At 46.8% G+C, this 22465-nt stretch overlaps 1 protein-coding gene across 6 annotated transcripts in view; it reads right to left on the bottom strand.

The window, feature by feature from the left end:
* Window positions 1-22465, bottom strand: part of SYT17 (synaptotagmin 17) — an 84006-nt gene that overhangs the window by 45293 nt on the left and 16248 nt on the right. Inside the window, exon 6 of one of the 6 annotated variants that reach the window (XM_045459836.1) lies at window positions 21808-22136. The exons of the other annotated variants lie outside the window; for them this stretch is intronic. Within the exon in view, the coding sequence (XP_045315792.1) occupies window positions 21996-22136 (141 nt within the window). The 3' untranslated portion in view covers window positions 21808-21995. Of the gene's footprint in view, window positions 1-21807; window positions 22137-22465 lie in introns of those variants that run through there. 6 annotated transcript variants of the gene reach the window in all.

Below are 22465 nucleotides of genomic sequence, written 5' to 3'. Positions count from 1 at the left end.
CAGCACCTACTTTATTTCTGATAAAGGCACTTTGTCCTTATCTGATATTTTCTGGTTCTCCATGGAGGCAAGGACATTATCCATCCATTATCCACAACTACATTCACAACACACGGTGGAACTTCAATCCAGATGACCATGAGAACGAGCTATGCAGCCCTGACGTGGAGGCCTGCTACCACTACATCACGGTCCAGAGAGGGGGCCCCGTGTCTGTTGCCTGCCCCCCGACCTCAAGAGAAGTGAAGCGGAGTTGGCAGACAAAAGCCAGGGGACAGGTGCCATTTCTACCTTTTCTCATTTAAAAAAAATTTTTTTTCAACGTTTTTTTATTTATTTTTGGGACAGAGAGAGACAGAGCATGAACGGGGGAGGGGCAGAGAGAGAGGGAGACACAGAATCGGAAACAGGCTCCAGGCTCTGAGCCATCAGCCCAGAGCCCGACGCGGGGCTCGAACCCACGGACCGCGAGATCGTGACCTGGCTGAAGTCGGACGCTTAACCGACTGCGCCAACCAGGCGCCCCTACCTTTTCTCATTTTAACGCAATGTCACAAATAAACAGGCCTGGTTTCCTTTTTTAAGAGTCCGATGGGCTGAATTTGGTTGAGCCACGTGGGGTGGGCTTGGGAGGATGGAAATAGACCATCTGTAAATTACTCAAAAGAATCCAGAAGCCATCCTCTCCGCAACCCCCCAGCAGCCGGCTTGTACAAATGCTGCTCCGTTCTCTACCCAGACAAAAATTCGCTCTCCCTGCAGCCTTTGAAAACAGCTAAATTCTAATCAATAAAAAGGAAATCACAGAAAACCATTTGGGACAAAAGACACTTTCTGGGGAAAACAACAGCCTGGCTCTCCTCCTGAGACTCGTCCTTTTAAGTGCTTCTAAGTGGCGCTCTGGCTCTGGCCCTTGCTCACCGAGCAGAGGGTTTCAGAGGTATGCACACAACTTTTAACGAGGCCCGAAGAAGGCTGCTCTGTGTTTCCCTGACTTTGTTCTCATGTGTTGGGAGAAACCCTTTGTCTCTTAATTCACTGTGTAAACAATTAAAATAGGAACGGATTTTTTAAAAAGCGAAATCCAACGATAATCCCAGCATTTTACACGTTTCATCAAATGCTTCCTTTTCTCCACTGCTGCCCCACCCCCATCCCAAGTGTGTGGCTTGAACTCATGACCCCAAGATCAAGAGTCACATGTTCTACTGACCAAGCCAGCCAGGCACCCACAAAGCTTCGTTTTTAATTAGTTATTTATTATTATTTATTTACTTACTTACTTATTTTTCATTTATTTTTGAGAGAGAGGGAGAGAGAGAGAATTCTGAAGCGGGGCTCGAGCTCACCCAATGTGGGGCTCGAACTCATGAACCATGAGACCACGAGCTGAGCTGAAGGCAGATGCTAACCTGACTGAGACCCTTAAGTTTCATTTTTAATGTCTATACAGAATATTCCATTAGGCTGAAATACTGTAACTTATTTTAACCATTTTCCTATCTCTAGGTACTTAGGTTATTTTATTTTTTTTTAATTTTTTTTAAACATTTATTCATTTTTGAGAGTGAGAGAGACAGAGCATGAGTGGAAGAGGGGCAGAAAGAGAGAGGGAGACACAGAGTCCGAAGCAGGCTCCAGGCTCCGAGCTGTCAGCACAGGGCCCAACATGGCACCCAAACTCACAGACTGTGAGATCATGACCTGAGCTAAAGTTGGATGCTTAACGAACTGAGCCACCCAGGCGCCCCAATTTTTTTTTTTTTTTTAATTTGAGAGAGCACAAGCAGAGGAGAGGGGCAGAGGGGGAGGAGAGAGAGAGAATCTCAAGCAGGCTCTACACTCAGCATGGAGCCCATTGTGGGGTTCCATCCCATGACCCTGGGATCATGAGCAGAGCCAAAATCAAGAGTCAGATACTCAACTCACTGAGCCACACAGGCACCCTGCTACGCACTTAGGTTATTTTTAATGACCTAAAATTGAGCACTTTGGTATTTTTCTTCTTTCAGATTGCATCCTTCCAATAAAACCCATCAGTGGTATTACTGGGTCAAAGAATATATCAAGATATATAAAAAACATCCAAATATTTTTTATGCTGCTCAATATCAACTGCCAGACCAGCCCAAAGGGCTAAAATAACTTCATGGCAAACAGCAGGATAGAAATCTCCCCACAAAGTCACTAGCACCGAACATTAACATTTTAACACATGGGTATGGGATCTGTGGGGCTGCTGAAATATTTTTTTGTTTGTATTTCTTTGATTGAATATCTAATCATATATTGATTTAACTGCATTTCCTCTTTTGCATGAAGATGTTGACAGTCTTTCTGGGTGAGTTCAATGCCCTGCTATATGCCCACGGCTGCCTGACAACATACATTTCCCACCGGAATGTGCCTACCTGTTCCTGTCAGCCATTCTAAGTATTCCTGTCCACTGGGTATCTTATTTTGGATTTACTTTGTATTTCCCTGGCTGCTTTCACGTTCATTGGCTATTTATACTTTTAAAAGACTCTGCTCATTTCTTTGTGCCTATTGTCTAATGGGTATTTGTCTTTCTCTTATTAATTTACAAAAGGCCTTTAAATATTATGGATACTAAACTACCCACCTGTTATGTGTTGTTATGGATTGAATTGTGTCTCTCCCCCACCCTCAAATTCATGTTTAAGTCCCAACCCCTAGGATCTCAGAATGTGACCTTATTTAGGAATAGGGTCCTTACAGATGTAATTAGTTAAGATGAAGTCATATGGGAGTAGGGTGGACCTCTAATCCAATATGAACATTGTTTTTATAAAAAGGACAAATCTGGACACAGATATGCATATTAGAGACAGTACCATGTGGAACTAAGTTATAATGCTTAGAAAAGATCCTTCCTAAAACCTTCAGAGGGAGCATGACCCTGCAGACACCTGGATCTTATGCTACTGGCCTCCAAAACAGTAAATTTCTGTTGTTTAAGCCACTCAGTTTTTAGTACTTTGTTACAACAGCCCCAGTAAACGAACATACGTGTATAACAAACGTATCTTCCCAGTTTGTGGCTTTCGTTAAAAAAATTTTTTTTACTGTACTTTCTGACGAGCAGAATGCATAATTTTAACATGGTAGAATACACCCATCTTTTTCTTCTATGGTTTGCACTTTATGGCTTTTTTAGAAATGCTTTGTTATGCTAAGGTTGTAAAGATATTCTCTTTCTCTTTTTTCTTTCGTTTGTTTGCTTGTTTTGCCTTCTAAAAGTTTGGCCTTTCAAACATAAATCCTTGGACTATCTGGACTTGATTTTGGTATATGGTGTGAGGTAAGGCTCTGTTTTCATTTTTGAGGTAGTGACCATCTTTTTTTCTCCTGTCTTTCTGCCCCATGAGACAATGACTTTGTAATTTTATATTACTCTGTCCATCCCTCCAGGTACAGAACAGACTCTTGATAAATGCTGACGGACAGAAACATTTGTTCATATCCTGCAAATGAAGCTAAACTTTCCAGGGAAGATAGGAGAGAAGCTCAATCTTTGGGTATGGAGAGTTTCTGTACAGCACTCAATGGCCATCTAAATTCAGTCAACATACTTCAGACCTACTCAAGCATCTCAAAAAGAGTGAGATCTTGACTCTATCATAAATTGAACTCCCAGAGAACATCTTATAGCAAAGATGGCTGGTCTAACAGAGACCACTCCACAACATGTGGCACTATCAACCCAAACCTGAAGTGACAGCACGAAGCCTTGTCTCCAGCTACCCAGTATCCATAACAAAGGACTAACAGTGGACACAATTATGTTAAGGGAGAGTCTCCCTCAAGTAGAAGGAGCAGCACCCAGGAAAGGCCAGGGCACTAAGGGGCAAGTGGCCGGGAGAAGTTCTACCAGCTAAGGGAGAGCTTTTGAGCCAAGAGGGCCCAGCCCCAGACCCTTCTTCCATCTGCTCATTCCATTTTTGGGTAGGAAGTCCCCCTCTGCTTCTCTGTGTCTCCCCAACACCTACCCAACTTCAGATCCAGCCCGAGCATCCTGTCAATAGTTACTTATAGACTATCTACCACATGTAGGGCACAGGGCTAGCATACAGGAGGCACTCAATGATTATCCTGACTATCCTGACACCAAGGACCCAGAAGTGAGCAAGACAGTCAAGGTCCCTGTAATGCAGTTCCTGAGAGTAGGGTGGGCCCTAAATCCAACATAATTGGTGTCCTTATAAGACAGACGTGGTCAGAGAAGAACACCACGTGATGACAGACAAGAGATCCAGGTGCTACATCTGTAAGACAAGGAACGCCAAGGACTGCCTGCCACCAGAAGCTAGGACAAAGGCATGGGACAGAATCTCCCTCAGCCCCTCCAAAAAGGAACCCCTGCTCCTTAATTTTGGACTCCCAGACTCCAGGACTGAGAGAGAATAAATTCCTGTGGTGTTAAGCCACCGAATCTGTGGAACTTTTGATGGCGGCTCCAGGAAACTAACACGGTGATAGATTAAGCAAAGGAATCAGGTCACAGACCTACCTTCCAATGCCAGCTCTAGCAGGTCCTGACTGTGTGGCCTTGGACATGCTGCTGAACCTCTCTGGGCCCCATTTCCTATCCTCCTGGGAAAACGGGGGACAAAATATATACCCCATGACATTCTAGTAGAGAATAGCTCTTTTTTAAATTCCTCTGTTGCTGGCATCACCGGGGTCCCTCCTGGTTTTCCTCTTACTCCTAGCTTCCATTTTTTGGTCTTCACTGTTCTCATTCCTTTTCCTTGGCCCTTAAGTACAGTCTTCCCCAGAATTCAACTCCTGGTCACCTTTTCTTCTTACATTATACAGTGTTTCTTGGCAACTTTGTGCCAGGCACAGAATTCTGAATGCTTTCCTTTAGTCTCCCATTTGATCGTCACTACAGCCCTCTGGGAGAGGGACTACTAATATCCTCACTGCACATATGAGTAAAGGGAGACAATGGATTGTCAAGGCATGCGCCTGACATCACACAGTGAGGAGGGGGCAGAGCCAGTGTGTGATCTAATAAGAGATACATATTTGGATTTTTGTCCCCTGTTTCTGGCATACAGCTTCTAATACCCTTGGAATCTCTGGGGAGATAAGAAGGGCTTGTGTATGCTAATGAGATGACTAAGGGCTGGGGTTCCCTACATAGTTTCAGGAAGAAGGCTGGTTGCTAGAGAGACCAAAGCATAATGAGAGGGTTGGAACTCTGGGGAGGGGCGGGGGTGGAGGCTGAGTTCAATCGCCAATGGCCAGTGATGTAATCAGTCATGCTTATGTTATTAAACTTCCACTAAAAACAAACAAACAAAAAAAACTTTCCTAAATAACAGGGTTTAGAGTTAGCACATCGAGGTGCTGGGAGGATGGTGGACCCCGACAGGGAACAGAAGCTCCGTGCCCCTCTCCACCCAATACCTTGCCTTATGCATCACTTTTGTTTAGCTGCTCCTGAGTTTATATCCTTTAAAATAAACGAATAGAAAAGTGTCTTCCTGAGTTTTGCGAGCAATCCTAGCAAATTATGGAAGCTGAGGCAGAGGTCAGAAGAACCCCTAGTTTATAGCTGGGTCAGTGAGAAGTATGGGGACACCTGGGACTTGCAATTGGCATCTGTGATGGAGGCGGTCTGGTGAGACTGAGCCCTTAAACTGTGGGATCTGAACAAACGCCAGGCAGTGAGTGTCAGAACTGAACTAAGTTGTAGGATACTCCGTTGGTGTCTGGACAAACAGGGAATGTGTTGGTGTGAATAAAACACTCCATACATTTAGTGTCAGAAGTGTTATGAGTAAAAACGGCTTATAGGGTATGAGCCTAAGGAGGCTGATTCCAGATTGTGCCTTTTTTTTTTTTTTTTTTTTTTTTTTTGGAGAGAGGGAGAGAGAGACAGAGTGTGAGCAGGCGAGAGTAGAGAGAGAGGGAGACACAGAATCTGAAGCAGGCTCCAAGCTCTGAGCTGTCAGCACAGGGCCCAACGCGGGGTTTGAACTCACAGACCGCAAGATCATGACCTGAGCTGAAGTCTGATGCTTAACCGACTGAGCCACCCAGGCGCCCCAGATTGTACATTCTTGACAACTGTGCTCTTTGGCTTTTACCCCCACTGTCCCCCACTGAAAACTGAGGCTCAGAGAAGGCAAGTAATTTTCCCAAGGTCACACAGTGAGTATCCCCTGCCTGGGTATCCCCATAACATGAGTGCCCTGCCTGAAAGCTCAGTAAATATTTACTGAATGGACGAAGGTATATGTGGTCAAGTCAGGATTTGAACTTGGGTCTGTCAGACTTCAAAGCCCACCCTCTTACCTAGTCCAGGGCCTGGCACATGGAAAGAGTCTAATACACCTAGTGATCAATTTTAGAAAAAAACAAGAAAAGCACAGGCATTCCTGTAGCTACTTTGCTCTCTTACGTCAGCTGCCCTCAAAAGCCCTGTTATTAAAAAAATCGCACTTTCTCTCAGCCTCAGTTTGGGGGGGTGGCTATAGGCAGCAAATGTTTCTGTCTACTCGGCATCCTTCGCCGCTTATTCTGGTATCAGAAGCACTCTGGCTGTGGTTTGGGTGGGGCTGACCTTGGGCACTGGACCCCACGGGAGAAGTCTGTGGAGCTGTGCTCAAGAAGGTCCCAGAGCTTCCCAGGTGCCTCGCGGTTCAATTCCTCCTTTGCTTCTATGCCCTGTCCCACTGCCCCTTCTGTACTACCCTCGTTTTCTCCCAGAGCTGGTGAATGCCAGCTCCACCATTTACCGGGTTCTCCAACTCCTCAGCCTTCGTGTTTGTCTCTGCACAACGGGACAGTAGGAACACCTGTCATGTAGAGCTCAAGAAAGAATTGAGTGGGTTAATATATGGGAAGAACTGAGAGCCCAGCAGTTAGCAAGCGAATCCGTTATCATTTTACGTATCATTTCCCTCAAGCTGGCCAGAGTCAGTTCTGCGGCTGCTTGAACCGAAGGCCCTTCTCTCAGTCCCACTCTTTCACTTTGCATCCTAGTCACTGATGGCCGTGACTTGTTTGGCCGCTGCAGGAAATGAAGATGTACTGAGCTCCAGAGTCACCTAAGTTCGAGTCCTGGCTCCGCCATTTATTCCGTGAACTTCTGAGGAAAGTCATTCATTGCCTGGAGTCTCAGTTTCCTCAGGTGTCAAACGGGGATGATCGCTGTCCCTCAAGGCTTGTATGATTCGGCGGGGTCACGTTGGAAAATGCTTCTTTTGGACGGTGTCAGGAAATAGGACGTATTGACAGATGCTCACTATTTGTTCGAGTGACAAGTCTTGAGGGAAGGGACCAGGTCTCACTCTTGCCTGTAGCCCCAGAACCTGCGATCGGTACAGGCTCAGTCAGTGGTGACAGTCCACCGAAATCTTCAACCTCTGCCTCTCTGAGCAGAGCCCCAGCATTGCCTCTGAAGCTTACCACGAGACACCGGGGCCACCCACGCGCCAGGCACTTAAGAGCTCCAGCTTTACCTTCTTGACCCCTCCCGGGGTTGACAAATCACTTGCTGGCACATGTTGCTTTAATTTCCTTGGTCAAACCGAGTCACCATTCCTTAGGTAAGAATCCCATGGTAGTGATTGCCAGCAACATTTACTTGGGGCTTACCAGCAGTGAGTGCACATCAACAGAAGCCTTGCGATGGGCTGGGCCCGTGCGAACGCCACAGGCATTACCATATGCCACCCTCACTGCAACTCTTGAGGTCGCATTTGCTTTTCCTGCCATTTTCCATAGAAAATAGAAGGAAGCTGACCTTCAGAGAGAGAGAGAGGGTAGAGGCCAAGAGCAGATGCCAGACTTCGAATGCAGACTCCTCCATTCACTAACTGCATGGCCTTGGGTAAGTTACTTCAGACTTTCTGTGCCTTAGTTTTTTAATTTTTTAACATTATTTCTTTATTTACCTATTTTTAAGATTTTTTTTTTTTTAAAGTAATGTCTGCCCCCAACATGGGACTCAAACTCACAACCCTGACATCAAGAGTCCCATGCTCCACCAGCTGAGCCAGCCAGGCACCCCTGTGCCTCATTTTTTTTTTTTTTCATGAAAAATAGGGATAATGATAGTTCCTGGGTGATTTTCAAATTTATATGGAAAGCCCTAAAACGATATAATCCTGGTCAATGGGAAGACTCAGGAAGAGTCAGAGATCACCATTATTTTCAGGACAATCAGTAACTGCCCCAGGTCACCTCACTGCGAGTGGCTGGGCTGACTCTGGCCTGAGGATCTGTGGGATGGCTGGGCTGTACTCTGTATATGGCACCACTGTATACATACATCGTGCCCTGTGCTTTGAGCCTCAAGGGGCCCTCTTGTGGCCCACAAACACACCCCGAAATAAGTACCACTGTGATCAGTGGTATGTGGATATTTAACCCTCCAGGAGGGGAAAAGGCTCTGATTTGGAGTATTTGTCAATTTCACACACAAGGGCTGACCTCAATGTGAAGTCCTTCGGCTGGCGAAATTCCTGACAATTTAAAATGAGCTCTGTGAGCCAGTGCAAGCTAGCTCCAGCACACCATATCATCCCCATTTTATAGACAAAGAAACTGAGGCTTAGACATGATAAGATAACTCTCCCAGGACCACACCTCTAGAGGATATAAAAACCAGGACTTGAACCCAGGTCTGTATATTCCAGGGCCTGTGCTCTTAGTCACCACAGACCCCTTCCCTTATGGGGTGAAGGAGTGTGGCACAGCAGCCCCCACCTAAAAGTCAGGCAACTGACTAGTCTCTGAAAGCTGTCACTGAAAGCTGTGTGACCTTGGACAAGTCACTCAACCACTCTGTGCTACAGTCTTCTCATCTAGAAAACAGGCTTGCTGCAAGTCATTACCGGTTCCCCTTCTAGTTCACATTATAACTAGGAATCAAAAACTCATGTTGAGATCAGAAATGCAAACTCTACTTCTTTTCTAGGAGGAGAAAAACAGGAAGGACTACATGAAAAGAAACTTCTAGTTAATGTTCCCTTCTAAGGCTCTGCTCGGGCCGGCCCTGGCTGCACAGTGTTGCCAAAACACTGCTGTTCACCAAAACCTGGGCGGGGAAACCCTTTTAACACACACAGAGGCCAGGATCCGACTGAGAGGGTCAAGGCTGACAGCAGCTTAAAGAGGGATGCTCATTAAAAACCTGACATTTGCCTTGTCGAGGGCCTCGCCGGTTATGGTATCAGGTGGTGAGTGATCTCAAAATACAACCAATATGCAGTCGGGAGAGGCGGGGGCCGTGTATCACTCCAGGCAGTTTCCAGGAACTTGGCCCAAGCAACACAACTCTGGATACCTCAAATCGTCAACTATTTTTCCTTTTAAAAGATGTCCTAAATTCTTTTGATCTCTGTCTGCCTGAGACATGGTAAGACCAAAGTATATGCTGAAACACAAACTGGACCCTATGGCCAATTCCTCATGGCCTGGATCTTACTTGCTTCCCAACCTCTTCTTTCTCTTTTTGGCTTCCTCCCTCCTCCTTCCCAGTGCACGAGCTCCCAGTCAATACTTACTCAGTGTATATTATATGCCAGGTGCTTTGCCTGCCTGATCTTGGTTTATCAAGATGTAATGTAGTGGAGTAGAGTGGCTAACAGCACAGCCTCTGGAGCTGGACAGCCTGGGTGCAAATCCCAGTTCTGTGGACTTGGGCATGTTACTTAATGCATGCCTCAGTTTTCCCCATCTATAAAATGGGATGATAACAATAGTTAATACAATAGAAACGCTTAGCACCATGCCTGTCATACAGTGAGTACTATGTCACAGTCAGCTCTCTGTATTTATTATCTGCTCCAAGTCCCCTATGCCGTAAGCACTGCATTATTATCCCTCATTTACAGGTGAGGAGTTGGACTCACGTTCATGCAGCTGGTAAATGGTGAAGCCGGGACATTGACCAGGTCAGTCTAACTCTAAAGCTAATGCTCTTTACACAACAATATTTATTCAGTTCAAAAAACATCTACCAAGTTCTTTCTATGTGCCCCAAATACCAAGAATAAGTAATAGGAGAAGCTGATATTATGGAAAGTCTGGCCAAGCCTTTAGCCGTACATTGACAGGATGCAGAGGGGAACCTTTCCTTTAGGCCTTCTGGGCCCAAAGCTGGGGACAAGACACAGGGACTAAGGAGCCAGCAACAGTGGGTGCCAGCACCTCCCTCTGGGATCTTCAAGAGGCAGAGGAGTACCGCTCGCAGTACTCAAGACCACCCCCATTCCCTGCCTCTGTAAGCAAAAAAGTTGATACTGGCTGAGTGGGGGAAAGCTGAGGGCTGTCCCTGCCCATCCACCCCAAAGCCGAGAGAGATGGCTGCCAAGCAAGTCATGTGCAAAGTGACTCACGCCCCTACAGGAAGGGGACACTGGTGCCTTCTTCTCTAGGGGCGTCTGGTTAGCCAGGGGTCTTGCTCGTCTGTTTGTCACCATCCTGACGAGAGGAAAGGAGAAATGGAGAGAAGCGGCAAGCAGAGAAAGGGAGAGCAGGGAAGATCCTGCATTTGGAGCCCTCGAGGTAGCAAGAGCAAGCGTGGGGACGCAGAAGGTATCACCCCAGCTCCCAGACCGCCGAGCTCCCTGCTGCCAGCGCTGTATCTCTCCAGCCAGGAGTCTCGCTGGCCACCACAGTCCTCTCTCTTCATGTCCACGAAGCAGGCTGGAGGAGCCCAGGGAATTAAGGGTTCCTGAAGCAGCCCTCAACCTATGACTGCCTTAGGGAGCTGGTGAATAAACGCCTTGGCGCCCTTGCCCCTGCACCGAGTGCCTGGGAAAATTGCGCCCCATGGTGGTAACCTACCTAATAACACGTCCTGTACAGGTCTCACTCCCCTACTTCCCTTCTGGTTTTTCTCAGCAGCACCCCCAAATAAAATACTTGCACTCAAATCTTGGTCTCGGGGTCTGCTTCTAGGAAAGCCCAGGCCAGGTCACAGATGACTTTCCCATGGCCAGTGAGCCCCATAGAAGGCAGTGGGATTGGGCCATCTGATCAGGACCCATCTTTGAGAGCTGGTCCTCCAGTGAAGGTAGCCCAACAGCAAAAGGCCAAAGGGTACACTCCCAGGGCCAGGGCAGCCCCCCTCCACTCCGGGAACTTCCAAGAGGTGACATCTGCCTGCTACCAGGGCCAGGTCTTAAACCCCTGACTGCCAAGGTTCTTTGGTGTGTTAGCCAGGGAAACGGCAACAATACCAAAGAAAGAACTGGAACGGTAGCAGCTAAAGAAGAGACATTCACTCTTCCTTCTCCTAAACCACGCTCCCCCCCACTGTGAGGCCGCTGAGTGGCAGTGACAGGCTGGAATGTGGATGTGGTGACAAGCCTTCTTCTACCAGGTGGACAGGGGCAGGACTCAGGGAAGGACAGGCCCCTGAGAATCCTCCCTGGGACTTCTGGAACTTTTAGAAGACAGGATGTCTCCTCCCATGTGTGTGACCTGGCTGGTGGGAGCTTAGCCTGGGGCATCTTGTGGCTGCTTTTGCTTCTGCACAGGAAAGGTCTTCCTGGGAGAAAGGTAATGGAGGAAGGCACAGGTGAGGAACATTCCGGCTGAGAAAGATTCTCAGCGCACAACCTACCTCCTAGACCCAGGGGTGCCGGGAGCCCACACTACCACAGACCTTCCTCTCTGCCCAAAGCTAGTTTGAGATGGGTTCTGTAAGCTTTTTTTTCTTTTAAGGTTTATTTATTCATTTTGAGAGGGGACAGGGGGAGCGGGGAGAGAGAGAAAGAGAGAGAGAGAGAGAGAGAGAGAGAGAGGGAGAGAGAGAGAGATTGAGAGAGAGAGAGAGAGAGTACTAAGCAGGGTCCGCACTGTCAGTGCAGAGCCTGACGTGGGACTCGATGTCGTGAACAAAGAGATCAATGACCTGAGTGAAAATCAAGAGCTGGATGCTTATTTAAAAAAAAAAAAAAAAAAAAAAAAAAGGTGGGGGGCACCTGGGTGGCTCAGTTGGTTAAGCGTCCCACTTCACCTGAGTTCATGATCTCACGCTTCATGAGTTCGAGCCCCACATCGGGCTCTATGCTGACAGCCCAGAGCCTGGAGCCTGCTTTGGATTCTGTCTCCCTCTCTCTCTGCCCTTCCCTGACTCGTGCTCTGTCTCTCAAAAATAAATACACATTTTAAAAAAAAAAAAAAAGAGTTGGACGCTTAACCAACTGAACCATCCAGCCGCTCTGGTTCTCTCAGTTTTAACGAAGATTCCTGATGAAAACAGACGTTTTGAGGGCCATCCAAGAAAGTAAATCTCTTTACCTCAGAGTCATTCGATTTTTTTTTTTCTATTCCTCAATTTAAAGAAAGGCAGTTCCCACAACAACACCTATCTTGGTCACCAAATCAGACTGTTCTATGCACATTTTCAAAAATCCAATCAGTTTGGTGCTCCCGAGGAAAGCCATGAGCATGCCCCCTGGTCTCTAAAGCCTTTCCTAAACAGGCTCCAAGCAAATGTAGAATTCCTTCTAAGGGGATAACTCCAAAGGTAGAAGGAAGCAAGGTACATATTCATATAAAAATGCAGTCATACTTATGAGAGATACAGTCTTATCACATACTCGAGTTACATGGGGGTAGGTCAGTTTACAAAGTCATCGGCCAGGGCTGTCTCCTAAATAGATTATATCATGCGGTCATGGGTGTGGGCTTAGAGTTAGTCTCAGGTTCAATTCCCCATTCCAGCTGTGCAACCATAGGTAAGTTCCTCGAACTCTCTGAGCCTCAGGCTCCTCATCTATGAAATGCAGGTCCCATTACTGTCCATCGGGTAGGGCAATGTAAGTATTGCACCCAGCCCAGGGGGCTGGGATGCAGGAGTACACAGAATACATTTATTGCTAAATGTGGGTCTCTGAATCTTATCTGGCAAAGGCAATATGCACAGACTTCACTTCCTAAGCCACGAGACCCTGAATACTAGGCAACGAAGATCTAAAAGGCGTTCCTTTGGTCAGAGTAAATCTCAGGCTACAGCAATTTTCAGAAACATAAATATCCAGCATTCCAGTGTGCAAATATCACTTTTGACTAAACACATTTTCTTCTTCTGAGCGCAAATCAAACACTTCTCCTCAGTAGGAAATCTGGCTTTGTAATAAAAGATGCTACACCCCTACACGACTCAGAATTATGCCCCAATAACTTTTAAGAGCACTCTAACCTGAGTCTGCTCCTTCCCAAATGGCTCCATAAAACATAATCCTAATGGCAGTCTGTGTGGGCCACTCGGCTCCTTCAACCATCACAAGAGCCAACCAGTGAGCCATGCTTTAGACCCGTATGCCCGGCTTGGACAGCTGGCCCTTTCCACCTGCCCCCAGCCACCCAGCGCTGCTCAGCAGGAGACCGCATTTAGAATCTCCTAGCACATTCGCCCAACTGCGATTCATCCAAGACTCAGGACCTTGGAATCAGTGAGGCTGAAGTCCGGGAGCCGCCACTGCTTGTGAAAATAAGGGCAGAGCCAGCATGGTGGCAAAATTCCCACTCTGTCAGACAGTCTCGTCTACAGCGCCCCGAAGCCAGAGTTGAACGTCTAAGGGTTGGTCCTGGACAATAAAGATCGTGCCTTTATTTTTTAATGTTTATTTTTGAGAGAGACAGAGTGCGAGCAGAGGAGGAGCAGAGAGAGAGGGAGACACAGAACCTGAAGCAGGCTCCAGCCTCCAAGCTGTCAGCACAGAGCCCAACGTGGGGCTTGAACCCACAGACGGTGAGATCATGACCTGAGCTCAAGTCAGACGCCCAACTGACTGAGCCACCCAGGCGCCCCAAAGATTGTGCCTTTAAGTTGTCTCCCCAGCTGGCCCCTCGTGCCCCTGCACCTCACACGCAGGTTGGGGCCATCACCTCCTATCTACAAGACTGTACATAGCAAATGACTCCTAAGTGTGCCTCTGCTTTCTTCTCTCTTTGCATCCCAACACTTTACTATAAAGACGGTTAAATACAGAAGAGCTGAAAGACCTATACATTCACCTCCTTTATACACATCACCTCACTTCTGCAATGCAGCTATTAATATTAATAATTCTACATTAATAATTTAGAGATAGGCTAGACTTGCCTTATTGCGTACCTAACGATCTTTTTGGAAGGCTTTTTATTTTTTTTAATTTTTTTTTTTAACATTTATTTATTTTTGAGACAGAGAGAGACAGAGCATGAATGGGGGAGGGTCAGAGAGAGGGAGACACAGAATCCAAAACAGGCTCCAGGCTCTGAGCTGTCAGCACACAGCCCGACGCGGGGCTCGAACTCCCGGACCGCGAGATCATGACCTGAGCCGAAGTCGGCCGCCTAACCAACTGAGCCACCCAGGCGCCCCTGGAAGGCATTTTAAAATAAGTTATAGACATTGGTACGCTTCTCCCTGAAACACTTCAGGAGGCAGATCAGTAGCCAGCGTTGTGTGTTTACGGCTCTTTGGGTTCGTGTGTGTGTGTGTGTGTGTGTGTGTGTGTGTGTGTACAAATGACACTTATGTACAACCAGATGCCTGAACCTCAAGTGTACCATGTGAGTTGGACAAATGCACACACCTGGGCATCAAAGTCCCATCGGGATGCAGAACCTCACTATTAGTCCAGAAATGTCCCTCTTGCTCCCTTCCATTCGATCCCCGCCCCTACTGCTAACTTTCCATAACCAGTGTTCTGACTTTTCACCACAGATTAGTTTTGTTGGTTCTCAAACCAGTCATGCAGACGTGCTCTCCTGGGTCTGGCTTCTACTTAGCGTAATGTTGTTCAGAATAATGCTCTCCTTGTCATACTGTCTGTGACACTCCTCTATGCTGTTGTGCATATCGGTACTTTGTTCCTTCTTATTGCTGAATAATGTTGCATTATATGAATATTCTATAGTTTGTTATCCTTCATCCTGTTGATGGGACACCTGGCCGTGTCCAGTCTGGGGCCTGCGACACGTAAAGCTGCTGAGACTATGTGTGTGCAATTTTTTGTGCAGACATAATACCGTCATCTCTCTTATATAAATACCTAGGAGTGTCACAGCGAGATCATAGGGGCAGATAAATGTTTCGTTTCACAAAAAACTACCAGAACTTCTTCCTAAGGGGTTACACCACCTTATACACTCCCACTGTCTGAGAGTTCTGGTTGCTCCACATCCTTACCAACATTTGGTGTTGTCAGTGTGTGTAGCTTTTAGGTAGGTGTGCAGTGGTATTTCGCCATGCAGGTCTCTGATGACTAATGATGTCAAGCACCCTTCCATGTACCTATAGACCATCTGTATGTATCTTTTTTGGTGGAGCGTCTGTTCAAAACTGTTGCCCATTTTAAAATTGGAATTTTTTTTTTTTGAGTCATTGGAGTTCTTTTTATATTTTGGATATAAGTATCTTGTCTCCCAGTGATTTTTCTCCAGGGCAGCCTGACCAAGTCACCTCTCCTTCTCAAAACTCTCCAGGGCTTGCCATCACACTTAGGAATAGAATTCAAGCCTTTACCTATACTTTTAGCTCTAAGACTGATGTGAAGCGACTTTTTACACCAATTCAACCTCATCTCTCATGCTCTCCCTCTCACTTACTCTACTCCAGTCATCAACGTGCCAAGCCAGCCTCAGGGCCTTTGCACTTCCTCAACTCGCTGTTTGAATGCTCTTCCCCCAGACATCCTCCAGGCTGACCCCCTCACTCCATCTAGCTCACCCATTTAAAGTAGCTTCCCCACCCTCACCACCCAGCCCTCCCTCTCCAGCCCCATATCCTACCTTGTTTTCTCTCTTGGCATAGACAGTGAAACATGGCATTATTTGCTAACTCACTTATTTGCTACACACCTCCCTCCACCGGAATGTTAACTCCACGAGGGCAGGGACTTGGTTTGGCTTGCTGTGGAGAACCAGTATAACGCTGTGGTTATGGCACTTCACTTTTTAAGTCAAACAGCCTCAGTCCTACAGTCTAATTTAGCCTCAGTCTAAATTAGTTGCACAAATTACTTAACTTCTCTCTGCCCAGTTTTCTCCTTTGTAAAATGGGCCCCTGTTAGGATAAGTGAGTTAGCACATGTAAATCATTTAGAGCACTGCTGGACTCACAGGAGACACTGACTTATAGCTACATTAGAAATCCCAGCCCCTACCACACTGATGGTACAGAGCCTGCTTGGGATTTTGTCTCTCCTTCTCTCTGACTCTCCCCAACTTGTGCTCGACTCGCTCTCTCTCTCTCTCTCTCTCAAAATAAACAAGCTTAAAACAAAAAGAAAGAAAGAAAGAAAGAAAGAAAGAAAGAAAGAAAGAAAGAAAGAGAGAAAGAAAGAAATCCCAACCCCTAGAACCTGATTAGCATCTGACAAATGTATATGAACTAAATACATGAATAATTTATATAGGTACAATATTTGTGTTGTGTATTTACTGGGTCAAAATAATTATAATTTCCCCCCACTTCGAGGGACTTTCACTTCCAAAAAGTACTTTCTCCTGAGAAGAGTTTAGCTCCATACAGACGTGCTGTAAGGGATGGAAGGTCGTAGGTGCTGTGTCTCTACTTGGGCACAACCAAAGCACGACCCACGGGTTACAGGATTCCAGCCACAAGCTGGAGTAAGAACTCTGGTCCCTGTATTCATTTTATTTATTTTCCTTAGAGACAGAGACAGAGACAGAGACAGACAGAGAGAGAGAGAGAGAGAGAGAGAGAGAGAGAGAGAGAATCTTAAGCAGGCTCCATGCTGGGATCATGACCTGAGCCGAACTCAAGAATCAGATGCTCCACCGACTGAGCCGCCCAGGCACCCCAGGAACTCTGGTCCTTCCTAACACTTTGTGAGTTTCTGCTATGTCCATGGGGCACCTCCTTTCCCACCACCTTGCCCACCCTTCCCAAAGCCATGTGATCTTAAGAGAAGATAAACTGCCTTTATCCTTGGATATTTTTCTGGCTTCAAAAAGGCCTGAAGAAATATGTATACACCCATGTTCATAGCAAAATTATTCACAATATTATCATACATTAGAGCATTATATATTTAAATTATAATAATATATATCACATAATATATTATAAAATATCACAATATATACTGTAACATATATCTCAATAACCAAAAGGATGGAAACAACCCAAATGTCCACTGACAGATGAATGAATGGACAAACAAAATGGGGTATATACATATAAAGGGATATTATTCAGGGGCGCCTGAGTGGCTCAGTCGGTTAAGCGTCCGACTTCGGCTCAGGTCATGATCTTGCAGTTCGTGGGTTCGAGCCCTGGTCAGGCTCTGTGCTGACAGCTCAGAGCCTGAAGCCTGCTTCGGATTCTGTATCTCTCTCTCTTTCTCTCTCTCTCTCTCTGCCCCACTCGCGCTCTGGCTCTCTCTCTCTCTCTCTCTCTACTCTCAAAAATAAATACACATTTAAAAAAATTAAAAAACAAAAAAAGTAAGGGATATTACTCAGCCTTCGAAAGGAAGGGCATTCGGACACCTGCTACAACATAGATGAACCTCAAGGACACTGTGCTGAGTGAAATAAGCTGGTCATAAAAAGACAAACACTGCGTGATTCCACTCACATGGTACCTAGAGTAGTCAGATTCATAGAGACACAAGGAATGGTGATGGCCAGGTGCTGGGGGCTACGGGGCCTGGGGAGCTGTTGTTTAATGGGTGTAAAGTTTCAGTTTGGCAAGACAGAAAGAGTTCTGGAGACAGATGGTGGTGATGGTTGTATCATAAATGTACTTAATATGACTGAAATGTACACTTAAAAATGGATGTGTGTTACTGAGATATCACCTCACGCCAGTCAGAGTGGCCAAAATGAACAAATCAGGAGACTATAGATGCTGGAGAGGATGTGGAGAAACGGAAACCCTCTTGCACTGTTGGTGGGAATGCAAATTGGTGCCGCCACTCTGGAAAACAGTGTGGAGGTTCCTCAAAAAATTAAAAATAGACCTACCCTATGACCCAGCAATAGCACTGCTAGGAATTGACCCAAGGGATACAGGAGTGCTGATGCATAGGGGTACTTGTACCCCAATGTTTACAGCAGCACTCTCAACAATAGCCAAATTATGGAAAGAGCCTAAATGTCCATCAACTGATGAATGGATAAAGAAATTGTGGTTTATATACACAATGGAGTCCTACGTGGCAATGAGAAAGAATGAAATATGGCCCTTTGTAGCAACGTGGATGGAACTGGAGAGTGTGATGCTAAGTGAAATAAGCCATACAGAGAAAGACAGATACCATATGGTTTCACTTTTATGTGGATCCTGAGAAACTTAACAGAAAGCCATGGGGGGAGGGGAAGGAAAAAAAAAGAGGTTAGAGTGGGAGAGAGCCAAAGCACAAGAGACTCTTGAAAACTGAGAACAAACTGAGGGTTGATGGGGGGTGGGAGGGAGGGAAGCGTGGGTGATGGGTATGGAGGAGGGCACCTTTTGGGATGAGCACTGGGTGTTGTATGGAAACCAATTTGACAATAAACTTCATATATTGAAAATAAATAAATAAATAAATAAATAAATAAATAAAATTTAAAAATAAAATAAAAGACAAATTCAGTGATTATTATGTGAATAGAAAAAAAATGGATGTGTGTTTTGTCATAATTACTAATAATTTTTTAAAAGAAAGGTTTACGCGGATTTCACCTTTAAAGGCCAAAGTGTCGATTCACTGTGGACCACTTAGAACAGAATTTCTCTTAGCAGCAAGAGTAACTTCACACCTATGTGATCACCCCATATGCTTCTTATTTCTGTCCCCATTTTCATGATCTCCTAGCCAAGCCTTATCAACAAGCCCCCCAAATTTACAGTAGCTCCATTAGCTACTAGCTTCCTGAATGTCGAGATCAAAGACACAATGTTCAAGGCCACAAAACAGCTGGGACATTCTGCTGTTAGCCAGAGAATGCCTACACGCTGGTCCGACCAGTCACCTGCTCCCATGGGATCTCCAAGGCACAGAATGTAGAAGTATACACTGAGATCCTACGCCATAGAGGCAGGCCAGGAACAAGACTGGAGAGTTCTGCCTTCACCTTATTGCACAACCCCATCTTCCCCGCCCATTCAACTGGCCAACAGATGCTTTGGTGAAGGTAGATGTTGGCCTGCAATGAAAATCAGCATTGACATCCAATGGCCTCAGCAACACTGCGTGAGGATTTTGTTTTCTGTCTCCGACACAGGCCTACTTTGCTCAATGTGGATTTTTGTTCAGAACCAGTATCTCCTTTTCTACATATGGAATGAAAAACAACAGAGTTACCTGGATATCTGCTCCTAACACCCTCTGACCCTGTCTCTCCCCGCTTCCCAACAACTGTTTCTCCTGGAAAAATGCTCCCCACCCTGCGGGGACCAGCCCTGCCCTCACCCTGCCTGCATGGCAGACCCTGCTGTGGTCCTTGAACCTCCATTCTCCCCTTCTTCCAGAGTGGGCTTTCTCACGCTGACACTGCACACATTTTGGGCTAGACCATTCTTCATTGTGGGGGCTGTCCTGTGTACTGCACATGTTTACAGCACCCCTGATCTCCACCTGCCAAACCCAAAATGGTTCCCAGGGCTGCCCAGTGTCCCGAGAGCAAAGCTGTCCCTGGCTCAGAACAACTGTTCTGCAGGAGAGAAGCTTTAAGCAGGCCTGTGGCTGCCCAGCTGCAGATCAGATTTCCCAGGCTTGTCCCAACCAACGTCTGGCAGATACGGGAGTACAAAAGGCTGGCTCCTGGCCCGAGGGAGGAAGGCACTGCAATGCCAACCCACGATCCAGAGTCCCCTCCCCGCCACAGATCAGCTGAGGCCAGGCCTTGTTAACACCATATCTTCGCTGGGCTCTCACCCTTTCCCTAGACTGCTCCCGTCCCTCCCCTGCAGGGTTTTCTCCTACATTCGGGTTTGGGCTAAATGACACTCCCCCTCTCCAGAAGATATGTTATCATCTAAACCCCCCACTACCTCAGAATGTGACCTTATTTGGAAACAGGGTTGTTGCAGATGTAATTATTTAAAATGGGAACATAATGGAGGAGGGTGGGCCCCCGGTGTCCTTATATGAAAAGAGAAGACACAGACACACACAGAGAGAAGGTCATGTGATGACAGAGGCAGAGACTGGAGTGACCACCAGAAGCCAGGAAGAGACAAGGAAGGATTCTCCCCCACAGGTTTCAGAGGGAGCGTGGCCTTGATCACGGACTTCTTACATCCAGACTGTGAGACAGTAAATTTCTGTCATTTTAAGCCTCTAATTTGTGACGTTTTGTCACAGCAGCCCTACAAACTAATCCACAGCCAAATCCTTATCTCAAGCTCTGCTTCCAGGGAACCCAACCTCAGACAACTGGCCTGTCTACTCACGGAGGTAAACTGCAACTGAGCCAGCCAGAGACCCCCAGAGTGTGAAGTCCAGAGCCGCCTTGAGTTGGGGGATGGGAGTCTGCTCTTCTCTCTGTCAGTTTCCACGAGACTTTCTTTGAGGGAGAAGGAAGGTGGCGAAGGAGAGGAGGGGAGGGTGGCAGGTGGGAGAAAGAAATTCACTTGGGGGAAACCTTCCTTCCTTCCATCCTTCATTCATTCAACAAATGTCAGGCACTGTTGCAGGTGCAGGGCACAGAGAAGTGAACAAAAGAGACAAAAATCTGTTCTCATGGGGTTTACATACTAGTACGGGAGGTAGACCATAGAATATATGGTCTGCAAGATGATGGTAAGTGTCGTGGGGAAAAGTAAAAGCAGGGGAGGGGGAGAAGGAGTACCTCGGTGGGGGGGGGGGGGGGAGGGGGCTGCCATGGCAGCAGAGGGATGCAGCAGACACTGCCTCCGGTGCCAGCTACAGACGGTCTCAAAGCGCCACTTGGGCACATTATCAGCAGCACACGTGGTCTCTTTCTCTTTTCTGTCCCCGCCCCTGCGTGAGGCTATGGGAGCCCACCTGACCAGTGTGCAGGGGCCAGATGGCAGCCTGAAGAGTCACCACTCACTCCAGAGGTGCCCTCCTTCCCTGGGTCTCCTCAGCCCTCACTCCTGCTTCCTGGGATCACCTCCTAAATTAACTGCCTGCACCCGCGTCCTGCCCTTGGCCTCAGATTTCAGGAGATTCGGAGGCAAGGTGTGTGGATGTCCACATTCTCTGTATGTCCAGGGTGTTCCATAGATGTGCAGAATCAGGCTGGCCACAGAGTTTATTTTGTCCAGCGGGTCTCCCTCTTTCAATGATTTCCCTAATTTCTCAATGGTTGAAAACCCAATGATACCACATATTGAGGAGGATACAACGGAAAGCATCCAATATATCCTGATCATGTGATGGGAGGAGGATACGGGATCAGAGCAAGCACTGCTAACACCTTGACCACCACCTCCTGGTCCTGATCACCTCAGTGCACACACACTTGCATCCAGCTGCCAGCTCTAGAGGTTTGTTTTTTGGGGTTTTTTTTTTTTTTTTTTTTTTTTTGCACCTGTGGATGTCAAAGTTCTCTTTGTTGCCCAGTGTAACAGGCCAGGAATGCCAGGGGAAGAAATTTCCCATCCCCCAACTGCCCTCATTCAATGGCTGATAGGAGTCAGTGTATAACCCCCCCGGCTGCACCACCCCTCAGGTGGAAAGACTCTTAGGATGTGTCTAACGCTGGCTTCTAGTTTTACAGCTCCAGTCACCCACAGGGGTGGGGGCCTGATAATGCAGACTTCATGTGACCTTCCCACTGCCTCCTGGTATTTCCTCTGGTGTCACCTCCCTAAAAAATGACTTCCTTTGCCTTGGGATTTTCTTCTTCTGGGGAAATACAAACTAAGAGAAGGATAAATCTCTCTTTGTACGGACCGATGGATGGACACACACACACACACACACACACACACACACACACACACACACAGTAGAGCAACCCCTCCAGTCCCCGAGTTTAAAACCCATACCCCAAATGTGAGGCTGGATCATCAAATCCCTGGCCAGTACAGTTCAGCTCTGAAAAACACCTTGGTGTGTCTGACACAAAATAATTCCGCCTGCATTACACAGAATTGTCAACCTCAGCATGAATGGACCAGACTGGCCTCCAAACGGCTGGGTCTTTTCCTTCCCTCGGACTTCTACCTCATCCTTCCACCCACAGTACGTGCGCTGTCATCCTCCAGTCCACAGAATGCCCAAGGGAGGGACTCTATCAGCCCACTGGGGACAGAGCCTGGTCCGTGGGTGGTTTCCCAAGCAGCCAATTACATGTCTGTGGGCTGGTGGAGGAAAGGAGCCAATCTCACAATTTGCCTGAAAAATATCCATATATCACCCGTTCTTCGGCCTTCATTTTATTTTTCCCAAATCAATTTCTGAAAGTCAAAATGACTGATCGCTTCATATCCTGGATAATCATTGTCCTTATTAAATACCCCAGCATTGATGACAAAAAAGCTCCCAGGGTGGTAGTGGTT

Source organism: Leopardus geoffroyi, chromosome E3, assembly GCF_018350155.1.
Source record: "Leopardus geoffroyi isolate Oge1 chromosome E3, O.geoffroyi_Oge1_pat1.0, whole genome shotgun sequence".
In the NCBI taxonomy this organism is placed as follows: Eukaryota; Metazoa; Chordata; class Mammalia; order Carnivora; family Felidae; genus Leopardus; species Leopardus geoffroyi.
The sequence above is the reverse complement of the archived record's forward strand: the minus strand, read 5'-3'. Positions and strand labels throughout refer to the sequence as shown.